Raw genomic sequence first — 20,451 nt, forward strand, 5'->3', positions numbered from 1 at the left:
CCAGCGCGGCAATGACAATCTGAATTGCCGTCAACAGGGCGCAATGTAAGAGCCACTTCCGGCTAGCCTCGCTACCTCAAGGTCCGGTGCTCATGTCATAGAGGTATGTTTCGGCACGGTCGAAGTACTCAGAGGGCTGCTCCCTGTATTTTTTGAACTTCTAGATAGCGCACAGTCTTTGATCTGGGCGTACGATGGTGATTTAGGCGTCGGGCGCGGTGGTGGTGGGTAGCGAATTCGGCGCCCGCGAGTACCGTCCGCTCGGATGTGGTGCGTTGGTCGAGGAGGCGTAGCGCCGGTGCTGGTCTGCGTTGGAGTCGACATAGTGGTACTTTGTGGAAGCGACACAAGAGAAGGCGGATGTTCGTTTTTGGTTGGTAAGCTGATCTGAAGTGCTGTTGTAATCCGCGAGTTTCAATTTTGCATGGGGGTCCCTATATATACACTAAGATCTGCTGGGTAGAAGGTCTCCGTGGTTGGGTATGATTCCACGCGCCACACTACCCTGGTTTTGTTCTGACGCATACCTGGAAAACGAGCCAGTCACAACCTTTGCGACCCCAACGAGATCCATACATGAAGAAATTCGCAAATCAAAGACGTCGAAAAAGGGACGAGTACGAGGGGCGCCGTTCATCGCACCTCGACTCGCGCACACGGCATGCGTTGCATGCGAAAGCAATGCGCCGCCGCTTGTCAGTGGGTGCAGCCGTGTCCGCGACTGATTACAAATCCGCCGTGGTCATGGTGGTGGTAAGGGCGACGGCGTCTGGACATGTTGTTCTCTAGCACAGACGGGATATCACGTGTCCGGTTATTCCCGTCCGAGGCGTGGTAGCGCCTTCCTAGTGCCAGGTAACCCGGGGTAATCGCGGCACGCCATCTAGTCACGCCTCGAGCCAACGGGACTATCACGCGTCACAACACCGCCCAAGTGATGAATTCCTCGATACACCCAGCGGCCTACCTACTGCATCGTTGCATCGCCTGTCCATTGCTCTCACATTCGTCCACGGGTGCGTCATTGTTGCGCTAAAGTCGTAGCACAAACACCACCCTGTACACCATAGTCGAAAACATGAACAGCGACTTTCACGTTGCCATCGTCGGTATGCATATCTGCACACTAACCCATCTCCCATCCCATGTCACTAACAGGCCATGCAGGCGCGGGCATCGGTGGCCTCGCCCTGGCCATGGCGCTGCACAAGAAATCTGTTCCCTTCACCCTCTACGAGGACGCCAAGGAGTTCTCAGCTGTAGGGTATGTCCTTATCACCATGCCCCTCACCTAAGCTTCCTTTGCTTACATGATCGCAGTGCTGGTATCGGCTTTGCGCCCAACGGCATGCGAGCCATGGATCTGATTGAGCCTGGATTCCGTCCTTTGTATGAGAGGATTTGCGTAGGAAACAAGGGTGCTGACAAACAAGACATCTTTTTTGAGGGCATGCTTCTTAGTGAGGGTTTGGGTATGGATCTTTCTTGTGCTGCACCTTTCTCGCTGTGCCTATTGTTAACCTGCTGTTGCAGGTAAAGACCAAGCGTGGTACGGCAAGTCGGCGTGGGGCCATCCTGATTTCGAACGCAAGTCTGTAAGTGCTACAACTCATCGCCATGAACACGAGTATTGCTAATTAGCACTAGGCGCATCGCAAAGCGCTGCTTGACATCATGACCAGCTTCATTCCACGACACAATGTCAAGTTCAACAAGCGTCTCGTCAACATCGAACAGCTGCCATCCAAGCTTGTCCTTACCTTTGCCGATGGAGAAGTCGAAGAAGCGAGCATTCTTGCTGGCGCTGACGGAATCAAAAGCACAGTCCGAGAGCATGTCCTGAAGCCGCAATTTGCGGACCAAGTAGCGCCAGTCTACGCTGATGCGTATTGCTACCGAGCTGTCATACCAATGGCTGATGCCGAAGCTATCCTTGGAGATTTAACCGACGTTGCCAAATTTTACTTTGGCCACAAGCGCTGCGCAGTAACGTACCGTATATCAGAGGGAAAGGTAAGTCAGTACCCATTTCCAAGGCCAAAGAAGCGTCGCCGTACTTATCGCTATTTTTTGCAGGAGTTCAACTACCTTTTGTGTGTCACAGATGAGCAAGGCTGGAAACCAGACAAAGCTGTGACACAGAAGGTCTTACATGAAGCCATGATGACAGATTTCGAGGGACCAGGCGTCGACGACCGCTTCCGCCAACTTTTGGCCAAGGCAAGCCCAATCCGATGGGGCTTCTTCCACCACTTGAGGACTTCGACGTATTACCGAGATCGTGTGGCTCTACTAGGCGATAGCGCACATGCGTCACTGCCATTTCAGGCAGCGGGCGCTGCTCAAGGCGTCGAGGACGCTCTGGTGCTATCGAATATCTTGTCAGAGCTTGTCAAGTCATCGAAACAAGAAGCGAATAGCGACGCCAACATCGTTGCTGGTCTCAGCGCGTACGACTCGGTACGAAGGCCACGCGCACAGAAGCAACTGGAGCAATCAGCTGAGGTTGCCCGTATGCTATTCTTCCAACACGAAGAAGCAGGGGACGACATGAGCAAGATCTTGCCTCGCCTTCAGCAAGGTCGATTTGACTGGCTCTGGTTCCACGACGTGCAGGGTGACGTAGACGAAGCCTTGACGAGAATGCCAAAGCGGGAGTAGCCGCGTCAAACCCGCTTGTTCCGCGATGCGCTAGCCCCGATAACAAGCCCAGCAGTAAGTGCGGGGCAACACGGGTTACACTGACAGCTGGTAATGGGCGTGCTGGACACTGCGACTAGAATCTACGCTCAAGGTGCATCTCCTGTTTCTGATTACGAGATCAATAAGATTACAGGCGCCTGAATTCACTGCTGGCATTTTACTCCAACTCAAGCCAACACTCGCCATTCTCGGTCACTCCACGGCCCTCTACAGCATGCCAGACACTTCAGCGCCCTCCCGTCTGACGCAGCTACCACTAGGTGACGAGGCGCCACGCTACAGCACTTCCGAACTATACTCCTACTTCCAGCGCATCCGTCTCCCCCAGAAATATCTAGACACGCCCCTACTATCAGACAACACACTAGCCACAACCAAACAGCACGGCCTCCCCTTCCTACAAGCCCTAACCATCCACCACACCAGCCACATCCCCTTCGAGAACCTCGAGCTCCACTACTCCACCCACAAAACCATCACACTCAACCCCCAGGCCCTATACACCAAGATAGTAACCCAGCGCCGCGGCGGCCGCTGCATGGAAAACAACACCTTCTTCGGCACGGTTCTCCGCTCCCTCGGGTTTCATGTGCGCAACTGCGGCGGCCGCGTATCGCGGGCCATGAGCCCCTACGCGGAGGTACGTCGGCAGCAAGCGTCCACATACGATGGCTGGAACCACATGCTCAATCTAGTGGGATTTGATGATGGGGGCTGGTACGTCGCCGACGTTGGCATGGGGGCCATGGGACCCAATCTGGCGTATCCGTTGCAAGATGGATTCGAGACGACGAGTATAGCTCCAAGGCTCATTCGTGTTCAACGACGCGCTATTGCGGAGTCGTATGGAGACCATTCGAATGAATTGTGGTGTTATGACGTTTGCTATAATCCGGGGAGCAGCGATAAGGGTGAAGAGGGTGAGGAGGGTGAGAGGAAATGGACGCCGGTGTATTGTTTTACGGAGACGGAGTTTTTGCCGCAGGATTACGAGATCATGTCTTGGTTTACGTCTACGAATCCGAGTTCTTTCTTTACGAGATATGTCACTAGTACGAAGATGCTCATGGACGATGCTGGAGAGATGATCGTGGGTAGTGTGACGCTTTTTGAAGGCGGGGTTAAACAGAGTATTGGGCTTGACCGGGAGATTGTACGGGATTGTAAGACGGAGGAGGAGCGGATTGCTGCTTTGAAAGAGATCTTCGATATAGAGCTGACGGAAGAGCAGAGAGAGGGGATTCCAGTGGAATTGAGATTGGGTTAGATTAGTCGATGCAATGGCTCTTTTCCTTCTATCAGCCTCTCCAGGTTCTCGGCCGTCTCTTCATACCACGTTGTTAAGGTACCTTCTTCGACATATCCCATGTGAGGTGTGAGTAACACCCTGCTCTTGTCTTTGACATCCCAGTCTTCGCTCCGCCATGGGCTGTCGGCGGGAAGAGGTTCGATGTCAAACACGTCGAGGGCCGCGCCACGTATGCGTCCCCGTCGGAGCGTGTCCAGCAGCGCAGCTTCATCGACAAGCGGGCCTCGCGAAGTGTTGATCAGGAGGCCGGTTGGTTTCATCCACCCCAGCTCCTGTGCGCCGACGATGCCGCGTGAGCGTTCGCTGAGGACGTAGTGTACGCTTACTACGTCGGAGGATGTGAAAAGTCGTTCTTTGGTGACGACCTTGAATGTCTTCTCGTTCGCATCGGTCATGCCGCCACCTGTCACAGGCAGCCCGCACTCTTCCGCCAGCTTGTCGGCCTTCTCTTGCGTCAGGTTCGCGCTCCAACATACCACCTTCATGCCAAAAGCGAGAACGCCAACTCTTGCGACATGCGCTCCGATCCTGCCTAGGCCAACCAGGCCTAATGTCTTCCCTTGCAACCCCATCGCGAGCTCCGTCTGCCACCCAGCCGGCACACCCTTGCCCTTCACAACAGCGTCATCCGCAGCAACGTTCCGCGCAAGCCCCAGTATAAGCGCCCAAGCATGCTGCGTGGTCGGATGCCCACCCCCCTGCTTAACCGGCAGCGACCGCGGCGACATGCCACTACCCTTCCCATCCGTCCTGCCCTTGCCAGGCGCGGCGCACACCGTAACGCCCATATCCTTCATTGTATCCAGATCCCAACTCTGGAAGTTGCCGCCCGTCGCAAATATAACCTTGAGGTTCGGTAGTTGGCGCAGTAGTTCGCCTGGAAACGGGGTGCGCTCGCGCATGGTGGAGAGGGCAGAGAAAGGTCTGAGGCGGTCAACGAGGGCTTTGCGGTCGGCATCGGATGTTTTCGGGTGCGCATATGACGGTAGAGTGTCGGTGAATACGGTTGTCTCGACTTTTGAAGGGTCGATGTGGGAGAAGTGCTGGGCTGCTATGTTATGGTAGTCATCGAGGACGGCGAGCTTGATGGGGAGGGAAGCCATTGTGCGTCTAGACAGGTGTGAAGAGTAACGATTCAATAGCTGGAGATGACGGGATGGAGAGAGACGTTGGAGGAGCATGGCGCTGTGGTTATATGATGCATCACCGCGTACCGCAGGTAGCTATCTCGGCATTTGAATCGGAAGGAACTGAGGGGTTCATTGGTACCTGACTGGAGTTATACTTTCTAATGAGATTCATCGGAAAAGCTTGAATGGAATTACCGGTTTTTTAGCTACATCAGAGAGTGATTGTTTCCATTGCGCGGCTGATAGACGCGGCTCTATGATGGTGCTCGAAAGACGGAAATGGTGGTGGATGTTCGGATAACGCTGCGTGACGTGCCGTGCTAGCTTACTAAGCCGAGCTGCTCGGCTTCGGCGCGCGGCTTCCTCGTCACTCCATCCTCCATCACCTCTTCAACGCGCAGAACCTTCGAATCACGTCATGGGAGACAACACTGGACCACGCGCTACTTTGAGTCCAGAGATTATGCGTGATGCATCCTGGCTACTACTGCGAAGCACACCACCGTTGCTGTGACCAGCTTGCACTTTACGCGACATTGACATGCCTTCAGCATTTCACGTATGCGCTTGACATGGGCGGCGAATAGCATCGCCACCATTCGCGCGATACTGCCTTACATCTTCACAGCTGTGTTTGTTCACTTGGTTTATTCCATAAACTTCATTCCAGGGGGCAGCGTGCTTCAAGACAAGTACATATCACCAGAGCACATGCTCGTCAATGAGAATGCGTCACTACCGAACCTGGTGCACTAATTGCATCTGTGTTTCCTCTTTTTCTGTTCTTTCTGCATAATACCGCAGCGCGGCATCAACATGAAACTCCTTGTAAGCCTACTGACCTTATCCCTGAGCACGCATGCTCTAGCTTTCGACTTCGCTCTAGCAGCTCCCATCAACCGCGGCGAGCGTGCGACGCCTACAATAACCAAGACATTTTACCACACGGAAGTGCGGAGACTGTCTACAAACTTCAAGGACCACCATGTTCGGAGCGAAAGCTTGGTGTCTGACTCCTCTGTATCTCTCTCTGATGAGGTCTTCGAGGCTCTGAACGGGGACACCGCGTCATCCATGGCAACAGCATTCCTTTGGCCGAGGGGAGCAAGTGGACAGAAGCCTACGATTTCGCAACTACCCGTTACTGGCGTGCCTGTAAGTTTCAACGCGAGGCAAGTCGGATTCGTACATTTCGACGATGACACCAAACGCGACGAGCCTCTTCATTCGGGAGTGAAAATCGTCGATAAAAGGAATACCGACCTCTACCATATCAAGATCGATCTTGCATCTGAAGGCTACATTTCAGTGTTCATGTCCAATAGCACAGCCTCCGCGTTCTGCAAAAGTGAGGTAGAGCTGGACTCGGAGGGTGGGCCAAAAGGAGAGCTACAATTGGCTGTTCGAAATTCCACAAAGGTCGTGGCTATACCTGTGCACCAAGAAGAGGCTGATAGCTTCTGCCTCCATTTCAAGAACGCGGAGGGTGTCGACAGCCCAATGAGTGGCAAAGTTCCTGGCAGCGCAACAGCGACAGCTTCGGCATCGGAAGGGAAGACGTCGAAGGTCACACCCAGCGAGACAACTCCGCAGGGTGTGTCGAAGTCATCTAAGCACGCGTCTACAGTCACCGCTTCGGAGACTGACACTGATGACTCGGCTTCAGCAACATCCGCGACCTCGACCAGCAAGACCACATCTTTGAACACGTTTGATGTCACTCATGAGATCGAGACTTCGAAGTCTACAAAACGTGTACCGACAGAAACTACCCCCTCTGAGTCAGGCTCTACTACCCCAAATGAAGGTACAAATGAGACCGTGTCTCGGACCTCCGAAGCGGACGACAGCAGCACTGGGTCTGAGGCAACAAAGTCTTCAAAGCACAAGTCCACGTCTATAACGGCTTCGGACAGTGAATTGGCTACTTCGGAATTGGCAACCGACGTGTCCAGCAAGCACAAGACCAAATCTACAGCCAGCGGAGCCGACGAAGATTCGTCAAAAACGGTCGAAGCTTCAGGCACACTAACGGTGTCAAAAGCTGCGAACGCCGACCCTTCTTCACCCGAAGAGAGCGCGTCACATTCTACAAAGGCAAAGTCAAAGACTTCCGATGCTTATGAGACTGAGGATATCCCCGAATCTGAGACATCGGTACAGGAGTATCGGGGTCCAGCTGTAGACCCCGCAAACCCTGCTGACCTAGACACCTCGACGCCTAAGGCCACACCAGCCGCTGTTCCTGTTAGCACAACTACGGACGAGCCGTTTACTGAAGCAAGCATAAACTCGTTTTACTCGTATATTAAGAGCTTTGTAGAGACTGCTCCAGACCCACCATCAACCGCACACATTGCTGATCAGACTTCAATCGAGACGACCGAATCTACGAACGGGGCTTTGCGACGTGGAATACTAATAGCGCCAACGCCGGCTTTGATAGGTGTCAGAGCTGAAACAAATCCTCACTCGACGGATAACAGCATGACATATATCTCCGACTATAGCTGGAAGGGCGCCGTTTCTACTGCTATAGCTTCTCCCACGGCGTCCAGTAATGCGGCAATCGGGAGACTGAAACCACCTTCCCTACTCTGGCGCATGTGGTACCCCACGACTACTACCAAAGTCATTCATTCGCGTAGCTTCAGTGGGCCTGGTGAAGAGCCTGAGCAAGAAGGCGAGGGGTTTTTCAATATCGATGGAGAAGATGATGGGCCTACGAGAGTCAGTACGGGTACGAGTGGAGTGGAAGAGGAGACGGCTGTTGCTACGAAGTTTGCGCATAAGCAGGAGGGTAAAGATGGGGATGATGGAGGTATTGATGCGAATAATGAAGACGAGGAAGGGGAAGAAGAGCTACCGGCTGATGAGGAGACGATGCCTGACGAAGAACCCGAGACTGATGAGGGAACGGCTGGAAACGACGAGACGCCTACGTCTACGAAGAGTAAGGCGTCACATACCAAGACTGCAGAAGATGAGGAAGATGACAGCGCGCCAACTACCGACACATCTACGGATGTTGAGGAGAAGGCAACATCTACGACGAAGAAACATACAGATACGGGTAATGACACTACCCCGACTGCCACCGCATCCGAAGACGTCAAAGAGAAGGCTACATCCACTAAGCTGAAACCCGCAGAAGATGATGAGGCAGCTACACCAAGTGTCACTTCATCCAAAGATGTCAAGGAAAAGGCAGCGTCTTCAAAGACGAAACATGCAGACAATGATGAGGAAGCTACGCCCACTTCCAAAGCAGCCGATGACACCCCGCCCGAAGACGAGGACGCACAACCTAACGGCGACGATGAATCCGAGATTGACACGTCCGCCGATGACAATACCTCCACAACCACTTCCCACAAGCCCAAATCCACCAAATCCGCAACTTCCAACTCCGATGACGATGCTGAGGAAGAACCAACTACGACCTCCACCTCCAAATCCAAATCCCCTCACAGATCCAAAACCCCAATCCCCTCCCTCGCCTCAGGCGTATCCTTCGCCTTCCCCTCCACCACCGCCCTCGTCCCCAATCCCTCCGCCAATCTCGCCCCACCTCCTCCTATCCCAACAGGCACAGCGCCGATGCCAACACAGCCCATAATCTGGGACCCAGACTGTCCTCAGATCTCAACGTCGACGTTGACAGCAGAGAATGGGGTTACGACGGCGGTGCCGGTGACTGTGGGGGTGGGGTGTTGGAGGACGTTACCACAGGCTGGGAATGGAGGGGATGGAGGAAATGGAGGGAATGGAGGCGATGATACGATGACAGGAGGCGCAAACGGGCATATGATCAAGAGTAAAGCGTGGAATATCCTTAGTGATGTGCAGAATGTGAAGTTGGGGGTGGTATGTTGGATGGTTATTGGGGGGATGTTTTGGCAGTAAGTCAATCGCTATCCCCTGTACTCATCCTTCATCCCACTTCTTAGTCCTTCTATGTAGTACTGACCTATTCTATCGCTGCTTAGGTGGTTTGTAGGTCAATCACAGTTCCTCCGCGGTGAATGGCATCTCGGCCGCAAGTTCGTGTGGTATATACTCGGTTTAGAGATGTTGGGTATAGGGCGGAGGTTGGGAGAAAGGGCCGAGGAAGCGCAGAGGACGTGGGAGAAAGCGGAGAGGGAACGGGAAAGAGTTGAGCGGTTGGCTAGGTTGGGTGGGTAATACTGAATTTGGTATTTGAGTTGCTTTGGGGTGGTTGAGGAAGGGGCGGTTGGGCTGAGGGGAAGGCTGTTGTGTTGGGGACAAGACGCTCACGGTGGTTGTGTGATGGTGCGATGCGAGTTATGTTATCCTATACGTACATACAAAGTCTACGACTGTAATTATTCTGTATCTGGGTATCATATGCAAACAATTCTCAGACTGCGAACAACACCCCTCTCCTCTTGGGCGAAACTGCCCTATCCTTCCCTTTCTTATCAGCCAGCCCTTACACCAACTCTCCTACCCAGCCCTAATAGATGCAGTCGTTTGTTCCTCACATTCTCGGAACAAAAGCAACAAACGACTGCATCTACCCATGCTAAGTAGCAGCGTTGGAAGAGACGTCGGCGGTTACTTCTACTACTTCTGCCCTCTTCCCTCTTAGTCCAATCTCCCACTACATTCTAATACGCAGCCCGAGTAAATCCGCCAGTTCTCCCATACCCCCTCAGAAGTAGCGTGACATTGTCAAGAGGAAGATTCACTTCGCCAATGTCACGCAACTTCCGAGAACGTATGGAGCAAACGACCGGATTTACTCAAGCTGAGCAGGAGCGTTGAGGTTGAGACTGACGACGACCCTCCTCCTTGTTCCATTTACAATCTTGACCTTCAAGCAGCCGGGAATAGGCGAGATCCGGGTGGGTGGGCAAGGTTCAATCTCTCGTCCGGTCTCCTCGCAAGCTTCCTAGATAGCCATCTGGAGGTTTAGATGACATGTACGCGATATGGTGGTGGCATCTCCTATGTAAGACAAGGCGAGTTTCCTTTAAGATGATCTGAGGTCACTCGTCTTGTCCCACATAGGAGGTGCTACCACCATATCGCGTACACCCCACCCAAGCACCCGAGCGGGAATTGATGCGGGATGCGGGATGCGGGATGTTGGCTGTTTGTCTTGCTTCCCCTGCCCGTACACCACCCACCTCTTCAAGTAAGCAGAATCCTCGCATCCTCATGCATAATCATAACCTCCTCATTCTCAAAACTATACTTCCGCCTCACAATCTCAAACACAATAAGTCCCGCCGCGGTACTGGGAACCTGTTTAATCGTGCTCATGAAGAAGTCTCTGTAGAGATACTTCCTCCAGCCGCCGACCCTCTTGGCTAGAACCTTGCACTGAGCAAACGTTTCTTCGTAGGCGTGGTAGTAGCGTCGGACGATATGACTAGGCTTGTTGTCTTGGTGTGCCTGGAAGTCCAGCGCTTCGAGACGCCGGTAATGCACGTCTTGGATTTCGGTCAAGGGGTGCTGGATGAGTTGGGAGGTGATGGATGCGGAGACGCCGGCGAGCAGGAGGAACATGGGTTCGAGCATGTAGTGGGGGCGGATGACGGGGCGGTCGTCGTGGTCTTCTTGGAGGTAGGGGATGGATTTCTCGAGGAGGGTGTCGCGCGTCCGACTTCCGTAGTAGCGGCTCACGAATTCGAGGTAAGCTTGGCTCTTCACTGTTTCGAAGGTGCCGAAGAAGACGGCGGCGCCGAATGCGTCTTTCATGAAGGAGAGAGACCACCCCGCGAAGATGCCTTGGACGCCGATGGATCTGAGTTTGTGCCCGGCGTAGTGCCACATTGTCTTGTGGCGGCCTTCGAGGATGTCGGCGGTGCGGAAACGGGTCTGCAGGGCGTCGAAAGGGGCTGCAATAACAGACTGGCATGAGCCACCGATGAAGCCTGCGGTGAAGGTAATGGAAGGGGGAGGGGGTGGGTAAACGCGTTTGGTCTGGTGGGAGGAGGGTTCGTGGAGGGCGGAGAGGGAATGCAGATAGGCTGTGTATAGGACGGCGCCGATACTATCTCGCTATTAGTATGAGCATGATAGAGAGAGAGAGGTTGCATACCAAGTATTAGCCATCAGCGGTGGCAGCACCTGCTTCGGTATAAACCCCCATCCCTCAGTCCGTATCGCATGCGCCAGAACCGCGGGCGTAGTCATCCTCCACGACCACTTCGCATCCGCCATAACATGTGGATTTATCGCCCTCGCATAGCTCATGTAGTCGATCCTCCCCCTAAAGAAAGCTTTGACTGGTGCTCGGAAGTAGAAGGCGACCATCCTCGCTGCCACGGCCCGCATACCAGCGGCCTGTACACCCGTCGCTGGTGCCTTGTTGGGGGCTTGCGGGGCATCGGGCGTAGTTGTCGTGGTGTCATTGGAGACATCGCTTCGGAGAGAGACTCCAGCGCGAGGACTGGAGCCGGTCGTCATCGCATAGTGTTGGTGGTTGGGGAGGTTTGCAGACGCATGGGTGGGGTGGTGAGGGTTTTGAGGTGGATGAGGCAGCCGCGTGGGAGGGTCACAAGATGGGAGTGACTTTGGACGTGACCAAAATGTGGGAGTCTACAACAACAAAAGATGACCAAAGTATGTACAAGAAGAAAACGTGACGTTGAAAAGTGTTGCCTAGGAAGATGTGGGGTTTATTAATGCCAGCTGTAGAGAGCTTTGCTAGGTGAGGTTGGCGCTAGTATGATTGTGGAGTTGAGAGGTGCACGGGCCCCCAGCGCGTACCTCGCGTCGCATCATCCTTTCGCGACTTTCTCATCGCTGCCTTCTCTCTCCCACCTTCTCCCTCGCAGCTACGCCAAACCGCCTGGAGGATATCTTCAGCGCATCCTCAGCCATGGCGGAGAACGACATTGTCATCGACAAGGCGCTATTCCACGAGCGCCTCAACGCCCTCGTCACCAAGTGGAAGGCCGACAAGCGCTCAGGCGACGCTGTTTTCCAGGGCGCAAGCTCCATCGCGACTCTTGTGGGCAAGGCGAGTGAGCCAGGCATCTATTTGAAGCCCGCAGCCTTCCAGGTAAGATTGCGCATATCGACATGTGATGAACGGACAGTGAGCTGATGAGACCCAGCTATGGCTGCTAGGCTACGAGTTTCCCGCGACGCTCTTCATCCTGACCCCCGACCTCCTCCAGATTGTCACAACCAAGAAGAAGGGTGAGTCTGCGGCCACGACTTGAGTTTGAGCACATTCACTAATGAGGATAGCTTCCTACCTCGAACCGCTCAAAGGTGGCAAGGTGCCGGTTGAGATTCTCGTCCGCGGCAAGGACGCCGAAGAGAACAAGAAGCAGTTCCAGACATGTCTCGAGACGATGAAAAAGGCCGGCAAGAAGGTGGCGGTGCTGAAGAAGGACAACGCCAACAACGCCTTTGCGAACGAGTGGAAGGCTGCCTTTGACGAGGCTGGCTTCAAAGAGGAGGACCAGGTCGATCTGGCCTCCATCATGTCCAACGCCGCATTGTCAGTCAAGGACGAGAAGGAGCTGGTAAGTCTGATCGCACAACTCCGCACTGGCCTTACTGACCTTTTAGCGAACCATCCGCGACGCCGCCCGCGCCTCGAGCGCCCTCATGTCCAACTACTTCGTCGAGGAAATGTCCGACATCCTCGATTCCGAGAAGAAGATCTCCCACCGCGCCCTCGCCGACAAGGTCTCCAACAAGATCGACGACGCCAAGTTCTTTGAGAAGCAGAAGTTGTCCAAGACATTCGACTCAATGCAGCTGGACTGGTGCCTGCAGCCTACCATCCAGAGTGGCGGCTCATACGATCTGAAATTCGCGGCCGAGCCCGACGAGAACAACCTGCACGCGGGCGTTATCATCTCTGTGCTCGGTCTGCGCTACCAGACATACGGCGCCATGATCGGTCGCACATTCATGGTCGGGCCCAACAAAGAGCAGGAGACTGCCTACAAGCTGCTTCTGGCGATTCACGACCTGGTCATCAAGTCGATCAAGGACGGTGTGGTGGCCAAGGACGTCTACAACAAGGCACTCGCGCATCTCAAGTCGAAGAAGCCAGAGTGGGAGAAGCACTTCCCCAAGAACCTCGGTTACGGTATCGGTACCGAGAACAAGGACTCTTCGCTGCTCCTGAGCGGCAAGAACACTCGTGTCCTGAAGGACGGCATGACCTTGGTAGTTCAGACTGGTCTTGCGGACCTCGAGAACAGCAAGCCGCAGGACAAGAAGAGCAAGAACTACTCGCTCGTCTTGGTAGACACCGTCCGTGTCAGCGCCGGCGACTGCGCAGTCTTCACCAAGGACACTACCTCAGATCTGGACGCTGTCTCGTTCTTCTTCGATGACGAAGAGGAAGAGGCCAAGCCGAAGGTCAAGAAGGAGCGCCCAGCTATCGCCCAGACGAACATCACCAAGACCCGCACACGCCACGAGCGAACAACAAACCAAGATGCCGAGAAGGAGGAGCAACGGCGGCAGCATCAAAGAGAGCTACACGCCAAGAAGCAGGAGCAGGGTCTTGCCGAGTACAGCGAAGGCGCGAAGTCCTTAAACGGCACAGAAGAGAAGAAGTTTAAGAAATTCGAATCTTACAAGCGCGACAACCAGTTCCCTAGCTCGGTCGCCAACTTGGAGATCGTAGTCGACAAGAAGAACCTCACTGTTCTTCTGCCGATCATGGGCCGACCCGTGCCCTTCCACATTCACACCATCAAGAACGCATCGCACACCCCCGAGGCGGACTTTACATCTCTCCGCATCAACTTCCTCTCACCAGGTCAAGGTGTTGGCCGGAAGGACGACCAGCCGTTTGAAGACCCCAACGCACACTTCATCCGTAGTTTGACCTTCAAGTCGCACGATGTCGACCGCATCGACCAGATCACCAAGGACATCACAGAGCTGAAGAAGGACGTTGTGCGAAGGGAGACTGAGAAGAAGCAGATGGAAGACGTCGTTGAGCAAGACAAGCTCATCCCCCTCAAGACCCGCAAGCCGCACATGCTCGACCTCATCTTCATCCGCCCCGCACTCGACGGCAAGCGCATCCCGGGAAGTGTCGAGATCCACCAAAACGGTCTGCGCTACGTCCACGGAAACGGCACAGCCAAGATCGACGTCCTCTTCAGCAACATGAAGCACCTCTTCTTCCAACCCTCACAACACGAGCTCATCGTCATCATCCACGTCCACCTCAAGAACCCAATAATGTTGGGCAAAAAGAAGACAAAGGATGTGCAATTCGTCCGCGAAGCCACAGAGATGCAATTCGACGAGACAGGCAACCGCAAGCGGCGCCACAAGTTCGGCGACGAAGAAGAATTCGAGCAAGAACAAGAAGAGCGCCGCCGCCGCGCAGCCCTCGACAAGGAATTCAAGAACTTTGCCGAGAAAATCGCCGACGCCGCCCGCAACGAGAACGTCAGCGTCGATATCCCTTACCGCGAGTTGGGTTTCAACGGTGTCCCATCCCGCTCCTCCGTCCTCGTCCAGCCCACAACCGACTGCCTCGTCCAACTCACAGAACCCCCTTTTACCTGCCTCACCCTCTCCGAAATCGAAATCGTGCACTTGGAACGCGTGCAGTTTGGTCTCAGGAACTTCGACATGGTGGTTGTGTTTAAGGACTATAACCGGCCTCCCGTCCACATCAACACCATCCCCGTCGAGTCCCTCGACCCCGTCAAAGACTGGCTCGACAGCGTCGATATCCCGTTCACAGAGGGTCCCCTCAACCTCAATTGGGCCACCATTATGAAGACCGTTACGTCGGATCCCCACCAGTTCTTCGCCGATGGCGGTTGGTCGTTCTTGTCGAACGAAACTGACGACGAAGGCGACGGCGAGGAAGAAGAGGAGTCTGCGTTTGAAGTTAGTGAGTCTGAACTCGCTATCTCAGATGAATCCTCCGACGAGAGCGACTTTGATGAGAATGCGAGTGAGGAGATGAGTGATGAGGGCAGTGAAGATGAGTTTAGCGAGGGAGAGAGTTGGGATGAGTTGGATAAGAAGGCCGCGAGGAAGGATAAGGAGGCGAGGGATGAGGGGGCGAGTGAGGATGAGGGGAAGAAGAAGAGGAAGCGCTAGTATGCTATTTTTGCGAGGGGGGATGAGGGAACGCGTGAGGATCACGTCCGGTTTGACGCGTGTTTTGGGAAGTTTTATGAGAGGATTCTGGCGATGGATGGGGAAAAGAAGTGACGGTGGAGAGTGGAAGGGGGAGGGGAAGTTGGGGGGTTTGTGTAAGATTACCATGGAGATTCATTTGGTGGTCTGCTACTGCGCGTAAGGAGCGCCGATGCGTGGTTTTTGGTATTACTGCCGAACCGAGAGTGGGTTGGTTGGCAGCACGAGGTTCTTTTCATTGCGAATAAAGTCTTAGTTCTTGTAATGCAAAGTATCTGTCCGCTGCTTTCCTTACTTTAATTCGTAAATTGTGTTATCGTGTCATACTACGCATGCGCCACCGCCACATAATGGAAGAAAACCAGAACAAGATACTACCACTGCGACTACCGCGCCTGCTCGAGCCCCAACCAGTCTCGATACCCAAGCACACAAGCGTTTCTTTCTCCACAAATGTGCTACGCGGCGTACAAATAGCGGGATGGAAACGTAGATCTTCTTCTACCTCAGTCCTCTGCCACCATAGAGTAATCTAGAGGCGCATTTCTCTGAGCCATTTGTCCCCCTCGCTGCCAGCCGCAGGTTTGGGCTCCAGATCTCCGTATCGCTGTTGCCACCAACTAGGTCTCTTCTCGAGTCTTGGAGGAGTGCGCGGGTGAAGTCTACCCCCGACCCTGTCGGACTTGTCAGTGGCCGCTAGTTCAGGCGCACGAAGTTTCCCTTGCTTTTCACTACTAGACGTTTGGATTTCGGTCGTTGCGTCGGCCTCTTGAGCCATTTTTGAAGACTCCGCCGATTTCGCCTGATCTGCTTTCGCCATTTGTGGCAGTGACGGGTCGCGGAATTCCTCTCTATACAAATGCTTGCTCCAGATGTGCCGTGCGAGCATACATCCATTTTCGTAGTTTCGAGCAGATGATCTCGTGTGCGTCTCCCAGGACCCGTAGCACCCTATAGGGCATTTTTGACGAAAACTTCTTTCTGCGTGATCCCATGTGTAGTGTCCCTCAAACGTTGAGAAGTTCTTCCAGACAATGTAGCTCAGTCCACACGCTCCATCCCTGCCTGGACAACCCCATCGCGGCATACGCGATCTTGCTTGCCAGTGAAGGATAGTCTTACACATGAGGTCGTCGAGTGGGAGTCCCTTGGGAGGCAATTCCCATTCGGGTAGCGTGGCCTCTACTACGAAGTTATTAGCTGGATTGGTATTTGTGGGCATGAACACTGACTAGTTTCACCGACACTGCCTTGTCCTCCTGATGGGTTTCTCGATAGAATTCCCAGTTCATGAAGCACAAAATCCCAACGAAGAATCGCCTGCATTCGTCTCCGTCTTCTCCACGCAAACGGCTCCATGTCACTGGGCGAGGATTGTGTTGGCTCCAGCTCCAAGCTCTCGTGTGGAGGAAAGCCTGAACGAGAGTCCGCGGGTATGTTCCATGGATAAATACCAGTCGGCACAGGCGCTTCTTGGAGGGGATTGGCGATCACGTTCTTGGCATCCTTGAACTTGGCAAAGGCCTCATCGACCGGCTCAATCGACTTTGCAGACTGGCCTATCGTCTGAGAGCCGTCTTTCTCTGACTCTGTATCGTTTGCAATGATAGACAATGCTGATGCGCGACCCTTCTCAATCTGCACACTCGGTTCTTGTGGTTCTCCGCCACCCTTTGACTGGTCTGCGATATCAGGGTACTCTGTCTTTGACGTCAGGCCCCTCTTGTTAAGATCATAAGTGGAAACAAAACGATTAGCAGGGAATATCCGTCCATCACCAAATGTCGAGACTGGCGCTGGACTATCTTCCCCAGGCTCTTGTGTTGACGATACTTCTGTTTTTTCGAGAGGACCTGATTGGATAGGTACATATTTATCTTCCTCAACGTGTACATAGGGACGACCATCTTTCCAGGAACCTTGGTGACTGATGCCAATTGGGTCTTCATCGGAAGTGTTCAGGGGCTCTGTCTTCGGTATCATGTCGGCGCCTATTAAATCGAGAGGCGAGCCGCTAATCATGACGGGGTGTTGGTTATCGTCGGAAGTCGAAGTTTCTGCTGGATGCGGTACTTCTACGACTAAGGGCGATGGAAGAGGTTCCTCCCTACCCGTATGTTGTTGTGGCTGTTGTGGTGGTGTACAAGCCATTGGCTGATCGGGGTTCGGGAGTTTGGTAGAGAGCGAGACCGGATGCTCGCTCATTGGAGTTGTAGCCTTCGCCTTTCTTCGGACTTCCAGATATTGGGTGACTGTAGGCAGAAAGAGCTGTTTGACAGCGTCTAGGTGGAATGGCTGGCGGAACTCGAATCGGTATGCTGGCCCGTAGGAGTCGGTTCGTTTTGGCTGTGGCACTGCACGATTCGGTGGAAGTCGCTGTGCTCGACCGTTCTGTCCCAAAGGCAAATGTGGCTGCGTCTTTGGCAAGTTGGTGCTATCGGAGGAATTTCTGCTGTTACTTGGGTGAGGTGATCCAGGATTGGGCCCAAGATGTTGATCAGCTAGGCCAACCGCTCCATGGGATGATTGTGAAGATAATGCGGGAGTTTGCGGAGGTAGCGATCCTCCTGAGCCATCATGTCCACTATCGGTATCTGATATCCTCCCACGCTCTTCTTCATCTAGTCTCGACAAGATCGGAGCTGGATCTTCGCTCGCCTCTTCTACATTTGAGCCGAAGCAGCAACTTGACGGGGACCGCGAAAGCAATGAGAAGATGAAGTCGGGGAATGAACTATTCTCAGCGTCATTATAGAGGCTCTGGAAACTCCAAATGACTCGAAGGAGAGTAGCGAGCGAGACCACGACGGCAATTATCTGACCGATCGAGTTGGCGTTGGAGCTTGGTTGGAGGTTGTACTCTCCAATGGTAACTTCGGCAACTACCATAGATGTGAGCGAGTATAGAGCGTATGCCGTATACGATACTGATATCGTCGCAGAGTATTGTCTATACAGCAGGCCAGCCTGTAGAGTAGCCTTTGTTACTTGTCGATTTGAATCCCGCAGTTCACGCGCTAGAGCTATAGCCTTTTCCCAATACGTCTTTGGCTTTGTACCATCGCGGTTCAAGATTGGAATGCGCCCTTCTTTCTCAGATCTGTGGAACCACTCGGCGTTGTACAAAGAATGGAAGGACGAGTGGATCCACATCATCCAACGAAGCGTGTAATAGATCCAGAAGAGAGAAAGCTCGTTACCGGAGAAGGCCTTACAATCGCTTAACCGGGACCACCAGAAGATAGTAAGACACTTGCAGTCTTGCGATGCGAAGCCTCCCTTGGTGAACTTGACCACCAGCACTGGCAGGAATACTAGACCGAGGATCTGGGCTGGTATAAGTATGAGCACCTGCCATCGAGCTGCGAGGGTCTGTTTGGCAGTGACAGGAATGAGTAGAGCGATGTTTTGGGCGTCCAAAATGACTGCGCCGATCGCCGCATCGACGGATGTCAATGTCTTTTTGTACATCTGCACAATGATGGCGATGGCGAGGGAAACATGTGTGAGAATTAGGCCACCTGCGACTTCTTTGATTGCTGTCTCTTTCTTATGGAGGTGGCCCGAGCTACTGATTAAGATCAGCATTGCAATTTGTCCCCAGATAGAGGCGCGTACGCCGACACCACTGATGTCGGCATCCGGCTTCGTGCTACATGCATTCTCTGTGGCGCGATACGTGTCGCTTGCGCCAGAGAAGAGCACAGATACTATTACCACACTCAGTGTAGTAAAGAGGAGCGGGATGAGAACTCGACTTATATCAGCCTTCATAAGAAGTCTCTTCGCTTTGCTGGTCAATGATGCGTCAAGAGGCCGCCCAGGGTTTGGCTCAGGTAGCTCATTTTCGAGATTCGTTGGCGATAGGTTTACCTTCGTCCTGAAAAACACTATGTCGCTCGCAATATTGATAACTTGGAAGAGTAGCCTGATCATGCGGGTTAGCGATCAGAGTTTGTCAAAGCCAGCACAAGCCGTACAACAAGAGTAGCGCCGTAAGTCGGGGCTGCCATCCAATCGCCATATTACGTATCCGTTGTCCAAATCTAGCCGCCAGTTGCTGTAGTCAGGATATAAGATTGCGTGAGTGATTCGGAAGCGAGGTTGAAGAAGGCCAGAATGGAGGCATTGTCAACCCTAACATGTCAACAATGTATCTGCTGGGAGAGCTAAAGTCTCAGCTGAAGACAGCTGAGTTCGCGTACAAGCCTTTCGAAAGGCGCGGGGGCTGCATATCGTGGATAGCACTTGTGGCGTTATTGGGCCAGACAGAGCCTATCGCGCGCCCATGACCAGCCTGCCATCTCTTGCCAGGCAGGAGGTTTCGCGTTACGAGCAATACCGATCACCATCTTTTTGCGACATGATGTGAGAGCGCAGTCTGCAGTCCGTCGTCGTGAATCCAGTAGTATTATGTCGTGATGGTATAACAATGAAGGTTTCGGGGGGGACGCCTTGCATCGCTCGGCGATTTAGCTGCTGCGGAAGCGAAAATGGAAGGATCTAGATTGTCGGGGGTTCGGCAATTGCATTTGCCAAGCATCACGTGATTGCGTTCCAGCCCTGAGGAGGCGCCTGACAAGACCTCCAACACATCTTCCGTTCACGCTTTGCTAGATTGGCATCAACTCCGGGATTTTGATACATTATTGACGGCTTTTGAGTCGCTCCATTGACGATGATCTATACTGAGGTTCGCATTGAGTCGCGCAATCCGTGTACTACTTATCGTGTCCCCAGTATGTTTTCAACCGTAAAGTAGCAGATGCTGACTAGCTGTATCTACCTTACTCAGCAAGTCTAGCTAATTGGCTGATCTGGCGTTATAGTGCCCATAATCCTAAGCAAGGCTGCGGTTGAAAATGTCACTGAGGGCATCACTGTATGGCGCTGCGGCACGGGGAGTCTGGAGGCCTGATTATCAGGCTGCCACCCGGGCGGCTGCACAGGGCCCACATCAGCGCCACTATGCACCCTCGAATCCTACTCCACAACAAGTCGCAAATAAAATTGCGCAATTCATAACCGAACGAACCTGTCGCAGCCGCATGTCAACGCCTCACGGATAGACACAGCTTGTAAGCCTCCCAGTCAGTCTTCCAGGTACTGCGCAGCGAGCCTTGGGCATCTGACTCGCAATCTCTGAGCCGTAATCGTGTGGGGCGGTGGGCTGTGACAGGCGGCTACATCGAACGC

The 20,451-nt window shown here is 53.5% G+C and overlaps 6 protein-coding genes across 6 annotated transcripts; 3 read left to right on the forward strand and 3 right to left on the reverse strand.

Annotated features, from left to right (window-relative positions):
• Positions 1-1,078: 1,078 nt before the first annotated feature.
• On the forward strand, positions 1,079-3,756 carry J4E84_010381 (uncharacterized protein; the record flags this gene model as incomplete). Its single annotated transcript, XM_049392936.1, has 9 exons — positions 1,079-1,109; positions 1,168-1,264; positions 1,321-1,472; positions 1,534-1,595; positions 1,648-2,013; positions 2,077-2,512; positions 2,781-3,343; positions 3,399-3,420; positions 3,689-3,756. 9 exons carry the CDS (start codon positions 1,079-1,081, stop codon positions 3,754-3,756), a joined length of 1,797 nt encoding a protein of 598 aa, XP_049239330.1.
• A 210-nt stretch (positions 3,757-3,966) lies between these two features.
• J4E84_010382 (uncharacterized protein) lies at positions 3,967-5,115 on the reverse strand (the record flags this gene model as incomplete). The annotated part of the gene is made up of 1 exon (XM_049392937.1): positions 3,967-5,115. The coding sequence occupies one exon, from the start codon at positions 5,113-5,115 to the stop codon at positions 3,967-3,969; it is 1,149 nt and encodes a 382-aa protein (XP_049239331.1).
• An 843-nt stretch (positions 5,116-5,958) lies between these two features.
• Positions 5,959-9,048, forward strand: J4E84_010383 (uncharacterized protein; the record flags this gene model as incomplete). The annotated part of the gene is made up of 1 exon (XM_049392938.1): positions 5,959-9,048. The coding sequence occupies one exon, from the start codon at positions 5,959-5,961 to the stop codon at positions 9,046-9,048; it is 3,090 nt and encodes a 1,029-aa protein (XP_049239332.1).
• A 1,251-nt stretch (positions 9,049-10,299) lies between these two features.
• Positions 10,300-11,580, reverse strand: J4E84_010384 (uncharacterized protein; the record flags this gene model as incomplete). The annotated part of the gene is made up of 2 exons (XM_049392939.1): positions 10,300-11,164; positions 11,213-11,580. The coding sequence occupies 2 exons, from the start codon at positions 11,578-11,580 to the stop codon at positions 10,300-10,302; spliced, it is 1,233 nt and encodes a 410-aa protein (XP_049239333.1).
• A 415-nt stretch (positions 11,581-11,995) lies between these two features.
• J4E84_010385 (uncharacterized protein) lies at positions 11,996-15,216 on the forward strand (the record flags this gene model as incomplete). The annotated part of the gene is made up of 4 exons (XM_049392940.1): positions 11,996-12,178; positions 12,234-12,318; positions 12,370-12,650; positions 12,697-15,216. 4 exons carry the CDS (start codon positions 11,996-11,998, stop codon positions 15,214-15,216), a joined length of 3,069 nt encoding a protein of 1,022 aa, XP_049239334.1.
• Positions 15,217-15,787: 571 nt separating this feature from the next.
• Positions 15,788-18,917, reverse strand: J4E84_010386 (uncharacterized protein; the record flags this gene model as incomplete). The annotated part of the gene is made up of 3 exons (XM_049392941.1): positions 15,788-16,440; positions 16,488-18,823; positions 18,874-18,917. 3 exons carry the CDS (start codon positions 18,915-18,917, stop codon positions 15,788-15,790), a joined length of 3,033 nt encoding a protein of 1,010 aa, XP_049239335.1.
• Positions 18,918-20,451: the final 1,534 nt, after the last annotated feature.

The sequence above is a fragment of the Alternaria hordeiaustralica genome, assembly GCF_023758085.1.
Source record: "Alternaria hordeiaustralica strain BMP 2776 chromosome Unknown scaffold_40, whole genome shotgun sequence".
In the NCBI taxonomy this organism is placed as follows: Eukaryota; Fungi; Ascomycota; class Dothideomycetes; order Pleosporales; family Pleosporaceae; genus Alternaria; species Alternaria hordeiaustralica.